At 38.1% G+C, this 21,233-nt stretch overlaps 1 protein-coding gene across 3 annotated transcripts; it reads right to left on the reverse strand.

Annotated features, from left to right (window-relative positions):
* Nucleotides 1–982: 982 nt before the first annotated feature.
* On the reverse strand, nucleotides 983–19,253 carry LOC124167035. 3 transcript variants are annotated; one of them, XR_006866586.1, is made up of 4 exons: nucleotides 18,827–19,253; nucleotides 8,112–8,598; nucleotides 1,274–1,378; nucleotides 983–1,126 (listed from the first exon to the last, which is right to left on the reverse strand). XR_006866586.1 is itself a non-coding variant. In XM_046544807.1 (3 exons), the coding sequence occupies exons 1-3, from the start codon at nucleotides 18,881–18,883 to the stop codon at nucleotides 1,356–1,358; spliced, it is 522 nt and encodes a 173-aa protein (XP_046400763.1). In that variant the 5' UTR covers nucleotides 18,884–19,253; the 3' UTR covers nucleotides 1,236–1,355. The 3 variants fall into 3 exon arrangements, 2 of the variants coding, with proteins under 2 accessions (XP_046400763.1, XP_046400762.1); XM_046544807.1 differs by lacking the exon at nucleotides 983–1,126 and having other exon boundaries at nucleotides 1,236–1,378; nucleotides 18,872–19,253; XM_046544806.1 differs by lacking the exon at nucleotides 983–1,126 and having other exon boundaries at nucleotides 1,236–1,378.
* Between the last annotated feature and the right edge of the window lie 1,980 nt (nucleotides 19,254–21,233).

Genomic DNA, 21,233 nt, shown 5'->3' on the forward strand with positions numbered 1-21,233 from the left:
TAAAATCAACCCAAATTATTTATTATGTTGATTCAATTCCATGATGTCACGCCTGAGACAAGTAATTATGGTAAAAATTATCATCCATTTCAGATAGATTCTAAATAAAACATTGAATACATATATCCTCTGTTGAAAGGGAAGTAGTAAGCATATGTCATCTTTTTCTCTGATTATTAGCAGTCAAAATAACTTGCAATATAGCAGATGACCATATATATATGCCTCCCTAACATACTGTGTTTACATTGCTCATGTGTACATACATACATGGAATGACGTGCTGAAAAAACACACTATTTGTTTAATTTTTTGGCTTGAAAAAAGCACATATTGTTAAAAATACTAGCATGCCACCCTCGCATTGATAGGGAAGGAGAGGACCCATACAAGTGGGAAACTTGGAATTTATGGTAAAATATCGAGAACAAGAACGACAGTCCCACCCCGATCGTATTCCCCATGTCACTGCCACCCAACGCAGACCAAAGGCCGACCTGAGAGACCATTGTATGTGTCCTGGAATCCTGGGTAATATTTCTCTGAAGATACTGATGATTCTTGTAATACCAAATCAATAAAAAATAACACTTACTTATCCCACGCCGTCATGAAAGCAGGTTCAGGAAAAACCAGGGCTTATATTTTTGAAGTAGGCAACTGACATCTGATTACATACATTTACAGGGATAAGTTAATGTAAATTGTTTCATTGCAGGTAAATGAAGGCGTTGCATTACTTGAGCATTGCTAACCTTAATTATAGCAGGAGCTAAGTGAAAGCGTGGTTAATTAAGTGATTATGATCTCCATTTAAACCTGACTGAGTATTCTCCTATTAAAAATTACTCTGGTTAAGGAACCATCTTGTACCTGGCAAGACATTTTTTAATGAATACCTAAAAATTTGTTTTTCCACAGAATTTTTTATTAAATCACCACCATGATGATGTTGTCCGGACACAAGTCACTCTCAGCTGAATCGCCGCCTGATGTAGGGCAGCCTAAAGATAAACTGATATGAGGGACGTAAACTGTTGCATCGGAGACAGATCTCTCTTGGGGGATAACTGGCATCAACAATAAGGGAATATAAACGCCGCAAATCCTCCAGTAAAGCCCCACTCTTGAAAAAAAATAATATAAAAGAAAATCTTATAAAAAGAAATCTATAAAAAAAAACAGAAATGAGGCAAAACGATGTATATGAATTGACTGTATAGAAACTTCCAGACCAGTAATTATTCACTTTATTAACTAAAAAATCCTGTACCAGAGCCCAGATGGCTAATGGCACCTTCTCTCCGCCTAATATGTATTAGGGCATTTTCTCATCTTCTTTGGCATCAGTTGGACTAAACACTCAACTGCAATTCACCTGGAATGAAAAGAAAATTTTGATCATCTATCAGTCCAAGAAGATTATCATGAGTGCGTGAAATATATTTGGCAATAAAAATTGTAATCAGTAACTAGAACCCATTATTATTTTATAAATTAATTGGTTACCATTACAAGTATATTGAAAATAACTATCCTGAGCATTTTAAAAATTTAACAATAGGTTTGTGGACCATAGTGAGTTTAGTTCATTTTAACAACAATTTAAGACTATTTACTATGTATCCGCAAAATGCATAATGCTTATAATTTAGAGTATTCAAACAAGAGTAGAAGAAAATATCAGATATCTGACATTCAACTTAAATGATTTTGATCAGCTAATAGTTCATGAATATCATCAGCCATGCGTAAAGTATTTAGATATACAGTAGAACCAGGAAAACGTGCTAACGAGGAAAGTAAAAAATAGCAGTCGAGGTAATTGCAATCTGTGGAAAAGTCGTCGTAATTACAATTACTATCGGTAGTTCTCGTAGGATCGCCTTCCTGAACTCTTTTCACCTTTAAAATAAAGAAAATGGGCGCTACATTGAAAAACAATACTATGTGAATAAAAATCACAATGTTTCATAGATTTCCCGAAGACAATTACATGAAAACGGCGTCTTTCTCCCGTGATTTATCCTATATGTATTTATAGAAAGAGGACAAGTAAGGCTAAGTCATTTCTTTTTTGTCACAGCATACTCGGAGAATATAACAACAAACCTGAGCATGTCAACGGGTTGTATTTAAACATCATAGAAATTGGACAAAATTATATTAACCTTAAATATATCGATATATCGAATAATAACACGCAAGATTATTAGAATATGACGTAATTACAAGAAGACTTTATATTATACAATTGAAATTTACTTTAAAAATTTGTGTAATGTCGTCTGCTTTCGTGCCGAGATCAAGTATTTTTAAGCTAAGCTTCGCATGCAGATCCAGAGCATTGTCTGCTCCCACAGCAGTAGTCAAATACGCACGTACCCCGTAGCACTGACATAGAGTTTATGAAGTACGTGCAGTACTGCTTTAGATAAAGTGGGAAATGGATAAGACTCATTTCTTCATCATGATAACTCGTGTAATAGCAACAGTTGCCCACTTGTTAAATTTGTGCATAGTGGGCACTCCAGAGGCAACAGAAGGTGAGGAGCTCGGGGTGGGGAAAATTGGGGCTTCTCATTGGCTGTAGTTTTGCATAGTCAGACATTCCTGATAAATTCATCACGTCATAGGAATTGAGAAATGCATTTGGATAAATCACGGTCGAAGATAGATATGTAGAATGAATGAAAGAATGTTAATGGCTAGTAATAATAAATTAAATCATGAATTCGGAGCTTTACGACCCTTAAGAAGATACTGGTGAACAAATTCCGGGTTGCATCACGGCTAGCAATTGAGTGTACTAACAAGAAAGCGCAATTTTTTCAAACGTACTAACCAAATACTTTTGCCTGTATTTTGTTCCGATGGTACCGGGACCGAGAGAAATCGTCGTACTAAGGAGAAAAACGTACTAACAAGGAACGTACTAACCAAGTTCCACTGTAAAAATTTGTAATCATATAGCAAATATAATCAGCTGCAATTTAAAAAAAAATCAATTGGTTACAGTCATTCACATACAACAATGACACACAACTTTGTTCTGAATATGCATAAACTTCTAATGTCGAAGGAGGACGTTAAATCAATTGTCGGGAGCACTCAGTTGAATTTGTAAGCAAGTTTGTAGAACGATCTTGTGTGAAACACAGTGTGGAAAAAAAGTAACTGATTTATTTTAAAAAGTGTCGTGTGTAAATAGATTTGTGTACAGTGAATGTAAAAAGTGTTCATAATAGGGTGGTTTCCTATTATTTTTTTACTGCTTCTATCGATAGATTATTACTCCTGGAGTACGTATTTCATGCTTCTGGATTTTTAAATGACGATATATATTTTTCGCAATAAAATGAAAAGTGAAAATTTTCAAGCGTGCAAAAACACGACGGCTAAGTATGAATGCTGGGAAAAGCCCATGCGGCGTCATTCTGGTTCCAGCTACCGCCGTGTAAAGCCACTATGGAGCAAGGCTATGAGCGCCGCTATGATGCATGCTGCTAGCAGGTAGCAGAGTACCCTGCTAGCTGGTAGCGCTTGGCTTAAATAAGGATTATAAATACCATATCAAACGAATGAAACATTCCGACCTTAGGCAGTTTTAAAAGGTGATTATTAAGAGATGTTTCCCTGAGCTCTGTGCCTCATGCATGCATTGGTAATCTCAGATGATGTAAAACTCCTATCCATTCGTATAGAAACTAGGTCCCTGTGACGTCACGTGGAGTGGCATCGCATGGGCGCCAATCTTACCTTTTTCAAATGGGGATAAAGTTGACCGTTGCCATTCGTCTGAACTGGGATTTCTCAAACCAAATAATTTGTATATCATGAATACACTAATAATGGGTAAGGAATTGCAATCAATGCCTTTCGTTTTCTTTAATGAAGGAAACTACCCTATTGGACATTCTCCATGAAGGAGTAGTGTCAATGATTGAATTTACGTGGTGTGGACATAAAAAGTTTTCAATCCTCCACCTCACTGATAAGCACCATCGAAGATACCGTTGGTAAGTACATGAATTTGAATTTTAGTTATTTTCAATTGTATTTGACAAAATATATTTTTCACTAATGATGTTTCATTAAGTTTTTTTATGTACTTTCATTCGTGTGGTTCCATGCAATATTTTTTGCACAATTCAGCATAATGAAATTTCTGTTTAACAAACCTATCATGGCAGTTCATAGAATTTTGTTATAAAGACATTTCACTGCATTCAAAGAGGGATAATACGTGAAAAATAAGAAAATTCACCACAAAATTCAGCTTCCAAAAAGGCAAAAAGTAGTCATACCACACACAGCCATATATTTTAAACGGCATACACTAAATTTGTTATTCATTCTCACCCATTGTTAAACCATAGAACTCTTTTGATAAACTTAAAACTTTGTTAAAATAATCGTGAAAATTATATACATCATTATTTTCACTGTTCAACATAGATTATGTCCTAGAGACATAGTTGGTCGATCTTAGATATATTTTTCATTCTTATTCCAAATCTGTGCTTATATTCTTTTTATGACGTCTATTTCCTTAGGACAGCTTAATGAATATTTTTCCATTTACAGAGGTAGTCATTTAATTCATTCATATCTCGTGATAGCATCATTGGCATAGCCAGGGGGGGTGTCCAGGGGATCCAAACCCCCTCCCCCCCCCCAGGATTTAAAAACAAAATTATTTTCCTTCATAAAAGAAAATGAAACATTGAAAAATCATGAATTTAAAAATTATTTCTTTAATAAATAAAGTTTTGTCGATTATTAAAATTAGTTGAAAAACCATTACTTTGTATCCTGTTTTTCAAACATTTTCCCCCATGGCTTCGGACCTCCCCCCCGAACAAAATTCCTCGCTACACCACTGGATAGCAAGTGAAAATGAAACTTTCCTGCCTGCACATGAACGTGTTTCATAACCACAGCCCATCTCACACGGTGCAAGAACGGCCGCATTGAGGTACGTTACACTCCCAATTATATCCTAGTGGGCTGAGATGACAGGGAGAAGAGACGGCACGAACAATCGGAATACACGGATAAACCAAACTTTGACTTTTAATTTTTTTTAATATTTGTAAGGGTGTCTTGATTGCTGTCTCGTGTCAGCTCGGTTCCGCTCTCGGGGTAATGGAAGAATCGCAGAGTCACGTTCGAGTGATGGGTCCAGTATCTGAAACTCATAACACGTTGCAACCTCTTGCGTGGGATCCATCCTCGTGCATGACTCTATATACTCATGCTATATATTGTAATGGTTCAAGCCCCATTACAATGCATTTCTACTCTGCGCATTTTCTTCCCTACCAGTTTACCCGCTCGTTCCACGACCTTTCCCAAAACCCAACCCCCAGACCATGGCCCGTGGAGGAAGGCGTGGATGAGTAAGAGGGGATGAATGTGTTTTCGCCGATTTTTGAATGGTTGTGTGTGAGTGTGTGTGTGGGAGGAGGGGAGCTCGGGTTTTCCCTGAGTGAGTGGCGTGTTACTCCTCCCTTTCTTCATTGTGCATTACCCCACCCCAACTTGAGGTATAATAAAAGGTGGTGCGCGTAAGAGAACCGAGAGAATTCTTAAGTGACTGTCGGGCGGAGCCTATGCCCAAAATCAGTGCGACGCATGGCAGGAGGAGACAAGGGGCCCAAATATTTTCAGAAAGATTGATCTGGAAGAAGAATCCCCCCCCTTCCGAAGGAGCAAAGGACCAGCTGAAGAGGACGCATTATCTCCGTTCCGGATGCAGCTTCCTCCAACAAGGGAGAAAGGAGTGCAGTAAATGGAACGAGAGAGTGTTGGATCCAACCTGGTCCAGACTCGGACTACGATAAAGTAAGATTGCAGCTATTCCCCCCCCCCCCCCCCCCAAAGCCCCCTCGTGTCTCCTGCCAAGCCAAGTTAAGACAAACAGTCACGGAACGCACCCGTTACATTAGTGAAAGTGAAATTAGTCACCAAGTACAATTAATGTTCGCACCACAAATTTACATTCGACAGGATGGACTATCATTTACCTACCCAGTCAAGAAATCATTGAATTTGTATCATATTTACGTGTTCACCACTGAATTTTACTTTGTTATCATCATTTTCTATATTGATTTTCATCTAGAAACCAAGTTATATTGTTTTTTTTTTATCATTGATGTTTCATGAGTGGCTTTCACCAATTCATATTTCATTAGCGTATAAGAGGGTTTCTTTTGTTTTTGTCATATGCAACCTTATTTGTGTGAATTATATTTTGTTTAATTGAAAGTGTTTGAGTAAGTGTTTTGTTCTGATTCCTCCACGGGTCACCCCATGGAAAATATCCTTCGTCCTTCCTTTCGCCCCGTCCGTTTTCCTTCCCGTAAATGCGAGTTGGACGAGTGCATCAGCGCCCGAACGTCACCCATCAGTTTGAATCGGGAACCCCCCACCCGCAATCATCTCCAAAGAAGGGGAATATTTTTTATTTATGTGAACTACGAGAAGTGAGTGGCATAGTTTTGTCCCGTAGGTCCCATGCGGGAGGGATCTTCGCGGATTTGTATATTTTTTTTTATTTTTGTGCGACGTCTCCCCCCGGTTCTATTGTGGTATCCGGGCGAGTCGGGGGTGGGATGCCACAATATATTGATCATTAATTACACTGGGGAACAGCCATTTTGCAGTCTTAGATCTGTGACTTTTTCTGACTAACTTTTAGTCTCTGAAAGATTCTCCTGGTTCATTTTCGGAGTATTACTCTAAAGAATATCATACGACCATTATTGCAATTCCCTCTCCTGCATGTTCCATTCATCGTGAAATAAAAATGCTGGAAGATGGTCATGTAAAAGTTTTCAGGAAAAGCAAATTTATGAAAATAATATCTGCGAGACAAAAATGAAAATTAGTTCCAACACAAACAACTAAGATTAATTGAGGAAATTAATTATGCATTTTTAACATGATCACATGGTTTCGAAGAAAATATTTTGTGAGAACAAAAATTTTTCAGTTGTCATCATCTCCAAGGAAAGGAAACGGAATACATTTTCCGTATTCCATGAAAGATATAACGTAGTATCGCCAGAAATGGTTCATCAATTATATCACCTGTTAATAATTTTCACTATGCAAAACACCATTGATTTTAACCCTTTTACTGCAGCAGCCTATTTCAGGTGGGATGCACGAAGACTGCCAAGGCTATTTTCCGGAATTAGCAACATTTCAGGTTTAAAAATTTCTCAGCTACTTAATAATATTTAATACTTCTAGATTTTTTCCCAATTCCTAAGATATACTTATATCTTATAACCATAGATAGATTATGGGGGCTTACTTAAATTACAGCCGATAAAAAGGCTAAAATCACAAAAAAAGTGAAAAAATTTCGCTCAACCAGCAAGGACCGATATATCAGCCTGTTGGCAGTAAATGGTTATATCAATTTTTCAAATTGTTATCTAGGAAATGTTTAAATGTTTGTTCAGAAATACCCCCCCCACCACCTTACCATCTTCCCCCTACCCCCCCACCTTATCAAACATCTATTTACGCTAGGTCTTTTTGTATCACCCCTAGCGAAATATGGAATCAATAAGGTAGTTACCTTCATCTAAGGAAACGAAAGGCATTGATTGCGATTCCTTACCCACCATTAGTGTATTCATAATATACATATTATTTGGTTTTAGAATTCTCAGTTTAGACGAATGGCAACGGTCAATTTTAACCTCATTTGAAAAAGGCCAGATTGGTGCCCATGCGATGCCACCCCACGTGACATCACATGGACCTAGTTTCTATACGAGTAGATAGGAGTTATACATCGTCTGACATTACCAATGCATGCATGAGGCACAGAGCTCAGGGAAACGTCTCTTAATAATGACCTATCAAAATTACTTAAGGTCGGAAAGTTTCCTTCGTTTGATAGGGTATTAATAATCCTTATTTAAGCCAAGCGCTACCTGCTAGCAGGGTACTCTGCGACCTGCTAGCAGCCTGCATTGCAGCGGCGCACATACCCTCACCCCAAGGTCACCTCACACGGCGAAAGCGGGAACCAGAATGATATCACACAGAGTTCCAGAGAGCATTTATTACTATTATTATTCCCTCACCCAACGAACAGCGTTCAGTGCATCTTTGCGTGGTGGTTGAGCGTGCTCTTCTGCGAGAAGCGCTTGTGGCACACACCACACGCAAAGGGCCTCTCCCCCGTCTGCACCCACAAGAGAGTGTGCAGGCGCCACAGGATCTCGTCTGGGTTCGATACCCGTGATTCTGTTTCCCACCCATGGGTGGCGGCGATGGCAAGGATCCTAGTACGGTTGTACCCAATGTTCCTCGTAGTGGTCGAAAGAGTCGGCCATTCAGACCCCAATGTGAGTAAGAGAAGGAGCTCGTGTCCCTCCCACCTGGTGAGCTTCGGGGAGTCCTTGTTGTTTGCCAGGAGCGTAAGCAGCTCCAGAACCTCCTGGTCTGCGGTTGTGGGCAGCATTCCGGGCGCGGTGGCCGGGAGAAGCTGTCGAAAGTCTTGTTCCAGGGAGAGGGCCTGGGGAGCTGGCTGCGATGCCGGAGGCTGTGACTCAAGGTATTGCGATGGTTCTTGTGTGGAAGGCAGCAATGGTTTTGTAATGATAGGAGAAACATCGGCGTAAAAATTTAAATGTCATGCTGAGCGAACAGAAACTACATGACAGAAATAATGAATTCTTAAGGGCATTTTACACGGGGCATGGAATTGTGCAGATTAGAGCTGCATTAATTTCTAAAGTGGCGTGGAATTGCACGAATGCATGAACGAAATTAGAACAGGGGCTATTCTGCCATCTCGCATCCACGCATTCTCACATGTGTTCCAGCAATTCACCGCTTTACACGACACAATTTTGATTGCGCCTTCGGACGTACGTCAGATTGCACAATTCCATGTACCCTGTAAAACGACCTTTAAAATAGTAAAAGAAGAGATTTGTTAATATTGTCAAGCCTATGATTTTTCCAAAGCCCTTGAAAGAGTTCTGATGCCCTGAAATATTATAATCACCTGGAAAGCATCAACAATCTCAATTACAACATTAACATGTTATCCCTCAAGCCGTCCCAATAGGCGCATGGCCGAGGGTGAAATCAATTTTTTCAGGCTGTGTAACTGATTAAATTTGTATATGAGAGCGTATGGGTTGGAGAATTGCCAAATTCGACCCAGAAATATGAATATGTAATATCAAATCAAGTCATCGCACAAATTCAATAGAGTTGAATAGTTTTTGCAGATTGCTGTGTGGAGCAAAAGCAGACTTTTTTCAGGTCTTACTTCATTAAATTCACAGAGTATTCTGAAAAGACAAAAAGGCCCACATGATTCCACGATATCACAGCTTCACAGGTAAGCAGACACCCTCGGGGAACTTCAGAGAATCTCTCACGAATTGGATGAGAGAAAATTTAGAATTCCTTACACCTCCAATTCGAAGCATTTTCCATGAGAGGAGACTTTCAGTTCATGACTTTACCTGTGCGGTTTGATGGCACTATGGCTCTTTGCGTGCTGGGTCAGGTCACTCGCCTTGACGTACCGTCATCCGCAATCCCCATACGCAAAGGGGAGCTCCCCCGAGTGGAGAAATTTTACAACATTCCAAGTTATTACCACGATGGATAAGAATTTTAAAACACCCAAAATTACTTATATACTTTTAAATAATATTATATTTATGTATATAAAAGGACAAGGAATACAGGCGGTCCCCAACTTTCGCACACAATGCGTTCCCGAAAATGTGTACGAAAGTCGAACCATTGACTTCCATACTAATTAGGGTTTACGTTCCAAAACAACGTAATATACGTACTAAAACCTTTTTTTCACGGATTTTATTTCAATTCACTAAATTTTAATAATACGTCAATAAAACTCCTCAAATCATCTAATTTCTTTCGAAAATACGCAGAAAATGTAAATAAAAGTTAAAAAAAAACAAGAAATGCGTTGACTATCGAGTGAAACATCCTCTTGGCGTTTAAGTTGACATTCCACTTATTACGTCCACTATAAATAAAAAGACATATCAAGAAGCATAACAAAATGTAATTGTTGAACCCGCGCTCTGGATACCTTTTAATTTTTACACCAAAATTCGACATTCGGCAGGTGACATTCCTGATCGCGTATATTTCGCATGTTATTCAAAAAAGACAAACGAAATTCGGTTGATATTTCGTGCAATATCGTTGCTGAAGGTGAATTAAACAGCACTCAAACGAAAAAATTCAATTAGAAAGAAAATCTTACTAGTTTTATTGAAAGCTATTTTATGATGTCTAGTCAACTTTTTTGAAAAATATCTTCAATGAAGGCTTTCTTCTTCTCTTGATGAAGGAGCCTATAGCAGGCAGTCCCTCTCTCAAATAAGTCACCTAGATTAGACTCAACTACCAACCATTCCCTTCATTGTATACGTTCGTATTGTTCGCATATACTGCCATTTGAAACAATTGAATGTTGGGATGCGCACTGAACATCGCGGGAATTCAAAATAATTACATACCCACATACGAAAGTCCAAATTTATCGTACGGAAGCCAAGTAAAAGGTGTCAATTTTGAACGTACGAAAGTGTGAATTGTACGAAAGTCGAGGACCGCCTGTACATTAGTTAGCACATGTTGAATTTAAAATTTAAATTTATTCCATGCAAGCTAAGACACCGTTTAGACCTCATAAGCAGATGTTGAAGCCACCTGGAATTCTATTCTTTGTGTTTTTGAAACTTACATTTCGATTCTGTTGGTTTGCCTGACATTCCACGTTTCCATGCAGTCATAAAAAATATATTAAGCTACTGCCCTAATGATTAAGAAAAACACAAATTTAGGCCAGAAAATGGGCGTTGAACTGGAAAAATTATAGGTGAAACGAATTTGCAAAATCAGAAAATACCTACACACACAACCAAAGCACCTGTAAGTCTAAGACATTTCACAACACTTTCTCTTCTCACTGCGGCTATTAAACGCTGGCCTGCTCAAAATCACTGGCCCCTAGTCCTGGATCTGACTAGGCTGCTTGCTGGCAATATCACCATGCATCGTCTAGTTAGAAGCAGCTGCTGAACAGTGATTTCGTCTTATAGCGCACTTGGTTGTGCCTCCAAAGTGGACTGGAGTTCGTCTTCAGCCACAGCTGACGTAAGCGACGAATTAGAGCGTGTGGTGTTTCTATCCTTTTACCTCACGCAAAACAGACATGCGAGTATTCTGCCTACACTGCAGGATGTGTGCAATATTTAACACTCATTAAAATCGAAGTGCAGAGACATTCTGTTTTTTTTGTTATTTTTGTGAAAGCAGGACTTTCACGCTTTTGAAGAATAATACAGTGATAGAGCTCTTTACATCGTAATGGAGGGGACCAAAATTTGGTCTATTTGATGCATGGAGGTTCACTATTGAGAGATTTTAGTGATAGGCACCATTTTTACATATCCCTCAGAAATTAAGGCACTAGTGTCTTTTAAACCATCATATATACGTGTTTAAACAAACATGCATTTACTATTTAATAATTGCAGAAAGCGAGTGCTATCGCATGATTTTTACCATGATCAGAGAGAAAACGATGTGATCTCTCTTAAGTCAACAGTCACTTAAAATGATTAGGATAGTTGAACATCTTTTTTCTCATTTACTGTTAGGTATGCTCTCATATGGAACAAACCGGCACAACTAATGGTTCATGTGAAAATTACAACATATTAAGGGTGTATGTATAAAAAAAGGTGAAATGTTTAATGCTTAAAATGTCATTTAATGTACGAAATTGCAGCTGCATTAATGGTCTCTAGTTGCCTCGCTACAATTTGCAGAGGTAGTTAGGCCATATTGGGTGTTTCTCCTTGGTGCGATAAGTGGAGGTTTTACGATATAAAGAGGTTAACTACATAGAGGTTTGCCAATAAATTTACCTGTAAATCTGACAGGAGCGTAGGCGTGGTATGAAGTATGGAGGTTTATGATATAAAGAGGTTCACAACATAGAGGTTTTACTGTATTAATATTAAGTAAATTATAAAGGCATAAACCATAAATCAAAATAATTACAACATCAGAATATTGTGACAATGAAAACAAATGATTCATTTTCCATTGTTGTACGTATAGTGCCTTAGTATATGCACACATTCACTACAAACTAATGTGGTATCTGATAAAATTAAGATTATTTTTAACGTGAATAGATAATCAAGTTAAAGTTATTAACGCATGCAAAATCTGATTTCATAATTCTCAATATTCTTGTTGCTACAGAGATTCAAAGTTTGCGAAAACTACTAAATTCATTAGCACTGTAAGAATGCTCTGCGACTTTAATGAAGATTTCTCGGCGCGGAGTTGAGAATCCACAAAATTGAAATGGAACATAAATCAAATCAACTACCTCGTTCGCTAGTAATCTAGAGCTTGGATAATAAAATGCACTGAGAAAAAGATACATACTAAGTGATACATAGGTTTTCCTAAAAACGGGACGAATAGTTTACTGGCACCACGTAAACGTTTTGTTTATTGGACTCTGACGTCATGCTTATTTGTTCCAAAAACGCGTAGGCAACCCAACATATTCACAATCTGCAGTCTGACGTTAAAACGGCAATATTTTTGCCAAATTTGCATTTAAGCCCCAGCATAGACCAATTTTCTAACCACTCCCTCAGTGTGTCATCATTGGATTCTGTGCCGTGACGTCACACACAAGCGTTCATGATGACATTGTGTTTTCAGGCAGCTGATGAAGAGTTATTTCGAAAGACTCATACCTTCGTCATAAAAAACGTCATTCATCCACAAAATTTCCATTGAATACATAGAGTTCTTTCTCTAGTACTTGAACAAAATCATGCATGTTCCCCATTGCAGATTCTCCCGGTCGTTGGACCCCCTGTTCCATGAAGAATGCACTCAACATGAACTCCTACGCTCCAGTCGTCTGCCAGACCACACTCCATTGAGTGGTCACCAGGGTTTGGGAGTTTTTATTTCCTCTCAATACATTCACCTCCTCAAGGAGGAACTCCGAGAGGAAATCTGAGATCCTCCTCCGAGAGGGGAGAATAGGAGAAGGGAGAAAGACGAAAAACTCGCACGCGTTTCTGAAGCCAGAATACTCCCTCCCGATCGAGGAAGAGGACATTTTGTCGTGGAGGAAGAGCTATTTTGAGGATTATTTCAGGTAACCAAATGTTCTCCTCTTGTTAGAGCTATGCTGTGAGGACTCTGAGAGGAAATGAAAAGTGGGTCCCAACCGCCATTAGGGTCCCTCGGCGTGAGAGGTCCGATCCTTTCCTATTGTCCGCGTGGGGATTACCTCGGCCCATTCCGGCTCTCAGTGTCCCACTCAACGAAGGTGCTCATGGTCACTTATTTGTTTATGAGTTAAAATAACTAAAAACGCTCATGTTGCATTTATTGAAAATCAATGCGAGGAATTACATTCTGTTTGTTCTGCTGATTGGTTCCAAATTTTAAACGGAATTCTAGCGTTCATATTAACGGAGTTGATCATCACCTAGAACAATTTTTGGAGACGCTAAGGTTAGATGTTTAATTGTTATTTTTATAACTTACTGGCAAGTTTATAGGAGCGATATTGTAATGGTTTACATCTAAAAATATACGTTACTCTGTTAGCTACATTCTAAATGTACATTTGCGGTGAAATTCGATAGAATATCCGATTTAACTTCTAAGAAAAAAGCCCTCGTAATGTAATAAAATATGATTCTCTCAGTTCTTTGTCGTGAGCCAAAATTACAGCGACTATTTTTTATAACCTCTTGCCAACCTTTGAATACAAAGATATTACAAACGATTTTCGCTATAAATACTGATTATTGCATATCCTAAAAAATCGTAAATTTAACCCATTTCTTCCCAACGTTGCGTGAACGCAACGCAAACTTTGCGATTTTTTCTCTCCGTATTTGTTATTGATAAGTAGTTAATGTTTTTAGTATAGGTAGTTCAATGCTTTCTTAAATGCTATGAATTTTTTCACGGAAGAAATTTTGTAACTTTTGTTCTTACAATGGCCTTTTCATTTATATGTAAGTTGTTATTTTAGGTTATCTTCAAAGTTTACATATTATGTTAAATCTGAGACACTCGATGATTATAACTCTCTGCAAATACAATGATGCATTTGTATTCTAGGCCATTGCAACAGATTGGGTGAATTTGACTATGTGGTTCTCAAATTATTTAACAATAAAGCAAGTGTTGCGTTAACGCAACGTTGGGAGGACCCCGGTAATCTAGGGAAACGGCGCGCCGCGGCGGTAGTCGTGTAGAGCGTTTCTTTTTGGACTGAAAAATGAAAAGCTTATCAAGAATATGTTACCTTTTTATGGCGAAACTTTAGTTTCAGGCAATTGTACAGTATTTTCTATCTAAGTATGTATACTGGAATATTTCCTAAACAATTAAAAACTGCAATAGTGATACCAATTTTTAAAAAAGGTGATAAAATGAACGTAAATAATTACAGACCAATATCCCTATTATCTGTATTTGCTAAAATAATAGAAAAAGTTGTTAAAGTCAGACTTCTTAAATTTCTAAATCAGCATAGTTTTTTCAATAAAAACCAATTTGGATTTATGAGTGGTAAGAGTACAGAGGATGCATTATTAAAATTCTGTTCAGAGCTGAACGACGGACTGAATAAGAACTGTAGAGTTGCTGGCTTATTTGTAGACATTACCAAAGCCTTTGACTCCATTAATCATAACATACTAATGAATCGATTATGGGAAGCGGGTGTACGTGGAACCGCATATGATTGGTTTCAAAGTTATCTTTGTGATCGAGATCAATGTGTGCGTCTCAAAAATTGCTACAGTGAAAAGATTCGACTCACCTGTGGTGTCCCACAGGGTTCTGTGTTGGGACCCATACTGTTTTTAATATATGTAAACAATTTATGTGCTGGCAGGTTTAAAGGTCAATTAACGTCATTCGCAGATGACACTGCACTAAGTTACTCTGTTAATAGTGTTGATGATCTATATGAACACATACAAAGTGATCTATTAACACTCAATATGTGGTTTTCGGCTAATTATATGTTGTTAAGTGAAAAAACGAAATATATTATGTTTAGCATGTGTAAATCTACCTCAAACAAAAGTAAACTATACTATCAATGTGCAAATTGTATAAAAGATAATGTTACTTCCTGTGATAAATGTATTTTGATCGAACAGGTTAGTCACATAAAATATTTAGGTATATATTTTGACCAAAATTGTAAATGGAAGTCACACATAAATAAATTAAAATCAGCAATGATTACTATTGTAAGAAAATTCTACTTCCTCAGATACATATGCCCTGAATCAGTGTTAAAAATGGTATATTATGCTCTCGTTAATTCAAGATTGCAATACGGAATAGCCTGCTGGGGTGGAGCATATTTTATCAACATTAAACCATTGATAGTGGCGCAAAAAAGGGTTATCAGGGTTATAACACGATCGTATAGGAAAAGCCACTCATTTCCTCTATTCAAAAAATTAGATGTCCTCCCACTAAGGCATTTATTCATTTATAAAGTCCTTAGAATATTCTATAACCGTAGTGGTGAAAAGGCCCGACCACAAAACTATGACATTAGAGCTTGGAGAAACTTCCATATACCTAGGCCGACGACCGAAATTTATCGACAGTCATACAATTACTTAGGGCCTAAATTGTTTAGCATGTTGCCGAGTAATGTAGCAAACTCGGAAAAAAGATGGGGATTTAAATCCGCAGTTAAAAAATGGCTTATGATGTGTGAGGAAGTAGAGTTTCTACTAAGAAAGGTGGGTTAAAAAGTTTACAATAAAAGGTATATTGTATATTCTATGTATGTAATTATGCGTTTATATAAGAAAAATAAGAAAAATAGTTATCCTTGTCCAAATATTTGAAATACATTTTGTAATAATGAATGCAATCGGCAATAGAACAAATAACTGAATACAAAGAAATTTTACTTCTCATGTGTGCTAGCACCAGACCTATGTAAAAAGTTTATGATGGTAGCCCCAAAACTACTAAAAGGGGTACCTATATATTCCAAAATATTTAAGTATGTTCTAAAATGTAATATTTGATTGTAAATGGAATAAATTATATATATTATATATATATATATTATTTTAGTCCTAAATATACATCTATATAAGTGTTGAAGGGTCTTTACTAGGATGTTTGGCAGGTGGTGAGTTTTTACCGAGTTGTGACTGTTTGATATTTTTGACTTCACGTATCGAGCAAGATTAAATCAGCGTTTACTTGTGCTATAGTGGAAATTTACTGTGACCTAAACAAAGGATGCATAAAAACTTTGCTATACAGTTCTCCAGAAAAATGTCCAGATTTCTGTAGGCGTCTGCAATTCCAAGACATACTGGCATTCTAAGTTAAGAACGATCTGTTTACCACAGTTGACAAGTATGTTAAAAGCAAGTGAGTATGTGAGGGTTAGCAAATAGATCGTAAAGTCGTATTTACGTGGTGTTGTTGACTAGGATTCAAAGGGAAGGTAGTGGGAGGGTAAAATGCATAGTTAGGCTGGGCGGGGATATCCCAGCACCAATGGGTCTCCGTGCACAGTGGGGGTTGGCGAATGAGCAAAATGAATGGAGAGATAAGAGGGATCACATTATCGCATTATTTTCTGAGAAATTCATGCCCACTGGCTGCTGACGATAATGAGCTGGTAAGGCTCCAAATGAGGGTGCAGGTTATTTCGAAAGAAATTTTTTGAGAACTATGAGTGACTATGAATGCATTGGGATACCAAGAAAAATATTTCTTGGTATTTTGACTCAGGTAAAGGGCTTTCTGGGTATTACGGTATATAGAAGGGGCGATGTTCCGTTCCATCTGCTTTTACTGTATCTGTGGTTGTCTGTTGAACAATCGTTCCCTCCAAAGAACCTGAACTCACATTTGCAGCCTAAGTTGTTCACTATCGCCAGTGATCATAGTGCGTGAAATTCTCAGAAAAGATTCCAAAAGCGTGGTATTTCTTCCGTTCTGATGTTTAGTGGTTATAACACCTTAGCATAAAATATTACTGGAGTAAGGACGTGTTCCTAATCTGCGTCAAACGATGTTCCGGAAGCGTTTTGTTGAACCTAAAATGTTCTTGCGCCTGACTGGTAACAAATGTTTGGACCAGGGGGATAAGTTTTCTAAGATACGTCCATACTTTGCGAGCTCAACCAAATATTTCTACGGTTTGATCCAATTTCTCATAAATTATCTTTTGACGAGAAGATGATGCCATATTTTGGCGAAAGTGAAGGAGCAATTACTCATTATTAGCAGTCACATGTTTAGTGATTACCAAAAGGGCTATATTCATTTACATACTGATTGGTCCTCTAAAATTCATGAACAATACCAAGTTTAATCTATATTTTGGGTTAATTATATATTTGGGTTACAATAAAAGCAAATTATTTGCAAAAATAAAAGAGTTCCGAAAGAAAAGCAAAACGGCTCATATTTTATTCATGCACACAAACATTCTTGAATAAATTTTAATACAATGCAAAGAAAGAAAATGTTGTTTTACATCGAAAAAACTGACATATTATGTTTTTTTCACTTTCCGATAATCTTAACGTACAGAGAGCGAAAGAAGAAAGTGTAAGGAAGAGAAAAGAGAAAAGTACAGGTCATAAGTGGTTCTGATTTTTAGTAGTTTTTAGTGTTAGTCATCGGAGAATTTCGCAGTTGTTCACAGCCCTGCGTGTCTATGCCAAAAATTTCTCCAAAAACTATCCCGCACGGCCCAAAAACTACGCGGAATAATTTATAAGTGCTCTCCAAAAATGTTTCAAATATAGTTAAAGTTACTAGTCATTTTATATTCAAAGTTTTGCCATTTCTATCACTTCTACAGTTAACTCTTTCGCTGCTGTTCAATCTCCGGAAACCTTCTCCTCACATGCGGCGAATATGTTAAAATGCGTTTCGTGGGCCCATGGAGCAGGTACTTCCAGGATGGGTGTGGTGCACACTCCGAAGGGTCGCTAATCCACGGCCCTATCCTGGACGAGCTCAACCACGCAGGACTGTCTCTTCGACCCTACCAGCGGGGGGCCTACCTCCGGAAAAGTGACCACTCTGACTGCGATTTCAAATTCAATCACTCAATCTGATCATCAAAAAATAATTGTTTTCATCGCACTCCCGCCAATCAAGCACGTCTTTGAACCGTGTTTCTACGATGAAAAATAACGATTTTGTTAACTCTTCTAGAGACGTGGCTGCGGACAACCGGAAAAATGGCCATTTTAGCAAAGTTAACAAAATCGTTATTTTTCATCGATGAAACACGGTTCAAAGACGTACTTGATTGCATGATTAGCGGGAGTGCGATGAAAACAATCATTCTTTCATGATCGGATTGAATGATTGATTTTCAACTTGCAGTCGGAGAGGTCACTTTTCGGGACGTAGGCTGCCTGCTCGTAGGGTCGAGGAGACGGTCCTGCGTGGGTGAGCTGGTCGCGGATTAGCGACCCTTCGAAGTGCTTCGGCGAAAGAACTGACAACATGTCTCCACTCTGTCCAGAGCTCTGCCACATGTGCCGTAAATACTTTTTTTGTATTGCTCTAGCTCTTTTGGGAGGAAACTCTTTTCGGAGGAAAGCCTTTTCATTCACCTCTTGACATATGCTGGAGGAGAAAAAAGCTCTGAGAGTTTTTTTTATTTCCTCTGAACAGAGTTCTCCTCCCAAGAGTTTCGGAGGTAAGGAGTTGGGAGGAATACCTCCTGAGTTTCCCCCAAGGAGGACTCCCAAACCCTGGTGGTCACCTGCAGGGGCATCGCCAAGGAACTCCTGTCTTCACTCCACTGCCGCTGTTTGGTTGAAGCAACAACTTCTCAACCTGCAACCATGACAACCTAAAAAACAATAAGGAAATTCTTATTTTAGAGAAACTGGGCCAAAAACATCCCCACCAGCCAAAAATGCTTATTTTCTGATTGTACGTCTTTAAGAGATATCGTAAATATAGTACAGTGTGTCCTCGTTTAACGCCATCCAGTTTAAAGTTGTTTCACGATAATGTTGTCCAAAAATTGAAACCCTTCATCATTTAACGTCGTTGCTGCTTCGCGATAATGTTGTTCAAATTACGCGCGACGAAAAAAAATTGAATGGCAAATAGGACGCAAGCGCATCTGATGTATAGTAAATATTATTATATTAATGCGATTGATAATTTTCGTTCAACAGAAAAGGTTGGCGTGGGTAGCACATGTTAAATATGCATCTGAGCGAATAATTATCTATTATCTGAACATTTATCTGATTCCAACCGAAAAAAATGTCCACGAAGACGAGTGGCTATCCTGGAGGTTCTTCAGATGTGAAGAAAAAACGGCGACATTAGAACAAAAACTTGATATTATTAAATGAATTGAAGAAGGTGCAACTGCTGGAGATATCGGGCAAGTTTTAGGTTTTCAGCTTGAGTTTTTACAATTAAAATTTCTTCTGTTACTGAAAATATCAATGTTACGCCATTAAAATACTTTCTCAATTTAGTTAGTATATTTCTTTTAATAATGCCTTATTCCCAACCTTTTATCGTTCCACTGTGCATGAATTGTTATCATGCTGAAATTAATAATGCTTCTCGCGATTTCCACCGGGTTAACATTTTGATTGCCGGCTGCTAAATTTTAAGCCCTACTGAAAAATCCAGCCATTTTTTACTATATTCGTACATTTTTTAAAACATTAGCATCAAAAATATATTTTTATCGATGTGCATTTCAATAAAAATGGACTTTTCTCTTCTTAATGAATGAGTTGAATAACATTTATTGCTAATTTTTAAATATACAATTTAACAATGAAAACGAATGTGTTTTTGAAAAATAAAAACTTTGCAACAATGTACCGCCATAACATGCATAATAATTCTTTTAATATGCTCAATTTGAACTATTTAAAGCATGGAAATCATAGAAAAGCATTGTTCCAAGCAGAGCATTATAAATCCTGGATGACAAAAAGGGTCAATCAACGAACGGTCCATTGGCCAAAAGAATTTTCATACCAAGTGGCCTAATATGAGGATGTCGGAAGCTACAGAGGACTTTTCATCCTCAGGACATAAAGTGAACTCTTTTTCCATAGAGCAGTTGATTTTTGAAAAAAAAAAGAACCCCTATGCAGTAAACTGGAAAAGTACCTCGGGCGAAATATTACGGCTTCACGAATACAAAGCCAATTAAATGGAAAGACGTAATATTACGTCCATGGCAATCCTCAGAAGGATTAGCAGGACGTAATATTATGTCCATGGCACGCAAAGTGTCAAAGAATCCATAGCATCATGAAAAGTGACTCACCCTTCACCCTCCTGCTTCCAAGTGTCAGATTTTTTTTCATTTTGGCCTTCTAATGTATATCTTTGGCCTGGTTCAGGTGTCTCCCGATTGGTCATGAAGTCTGCTTAAAAGTTACGGTTCCGATAATTGGCCTCCTCGGATTCTCCCCCTGGAAATTCTGCATTCTTTATTTACGAAGAAATGGATTGCTAGGAACCAATTCAAATTTTTTATAGTGTTTCTTATGGGGAACACTGCATCGTTTAACGTTGTTTCGCTTAACAACGAGTTTTTCAGGAACGAATCAACAACGTTAAACGAGGACTCACTGTATTACCGCCCACGAAACGAACAACCTGCAACACCTCCCACTTTGCCTTTTTTCTCGTGCGAAATTTGAAAGATTAGACGTTATCGCGAAGCGAAGGTGCGATAAACGAATGATGATCTCAAATTTTCGTGACGTTATCACGAAATGACGTTTAACGGGGTGATGTAGAACGAGGACTCACTGTACGTCCATATAAGATCTAGAAGGAACTAACTTAAGTCCTCGTGTCCTGTCGTACTGCCCCTTCCAGTGGACTTATTTTCTGGTGCGTGCCGTAATGAAAAGAGTATTATAATCTGTAAAATGTCGCGACCCGGCCCCGGATAAGCCGGGACTCGAATACGAACTAGTTTAATGTGGGCTCTTGCCCTTGGTGTCGGGTATCAATGATAGCACATGGATTGCATTTTAATAAAAAGAAAAAGGAACTCTAGCTTTAGTGTCGACAAGGCACGAACCACCCTGGGAGGCTGGAGGCAGGAGAAGGCGGCAGCACGCTGTGGC

Source organism: Ischnura elegans, chromosome 10, assembly GCF_921293095.1.
Source record: "Ischnura elegans chromosome 10, ioIscEleg1.1, whole genome shotgun sequence".
Lineage (NCBI taxonomy): Eukaryota > Metazoa > Arthropoda > Insecta > Odonata > Coenagrionidae > Ischnura > Ischnura elegans.

What these genes read in the sequence shown, in the direction of transcription:
- LOC124167035 (XM_046544806.1), bottom strand. Translation starts at nt 18,883, where the DNA reads ATGCCCCTGCAGGTGACCACCAGGGTTTGGGAGTCCTCCTTGGGGGAA. An exon ending in CCTTGGGGGAAACTCAGGAG is followed by an intron (nt 8,599 to 18,826) that starts GTATTCCTCCCA and finishes CTTCCACACAAG; the next exon opens with AACCATCGCAATACCTTGAG. An exon ending in CACTGAACGCTGTTCGTTGG is followed by an intron (nt 1,379 to 8,111) that starts GTGAGGGAATAA and finishes TTTTCATTCCAG; the next exon opens with GTGAATTGCAGTTGAGTGTT.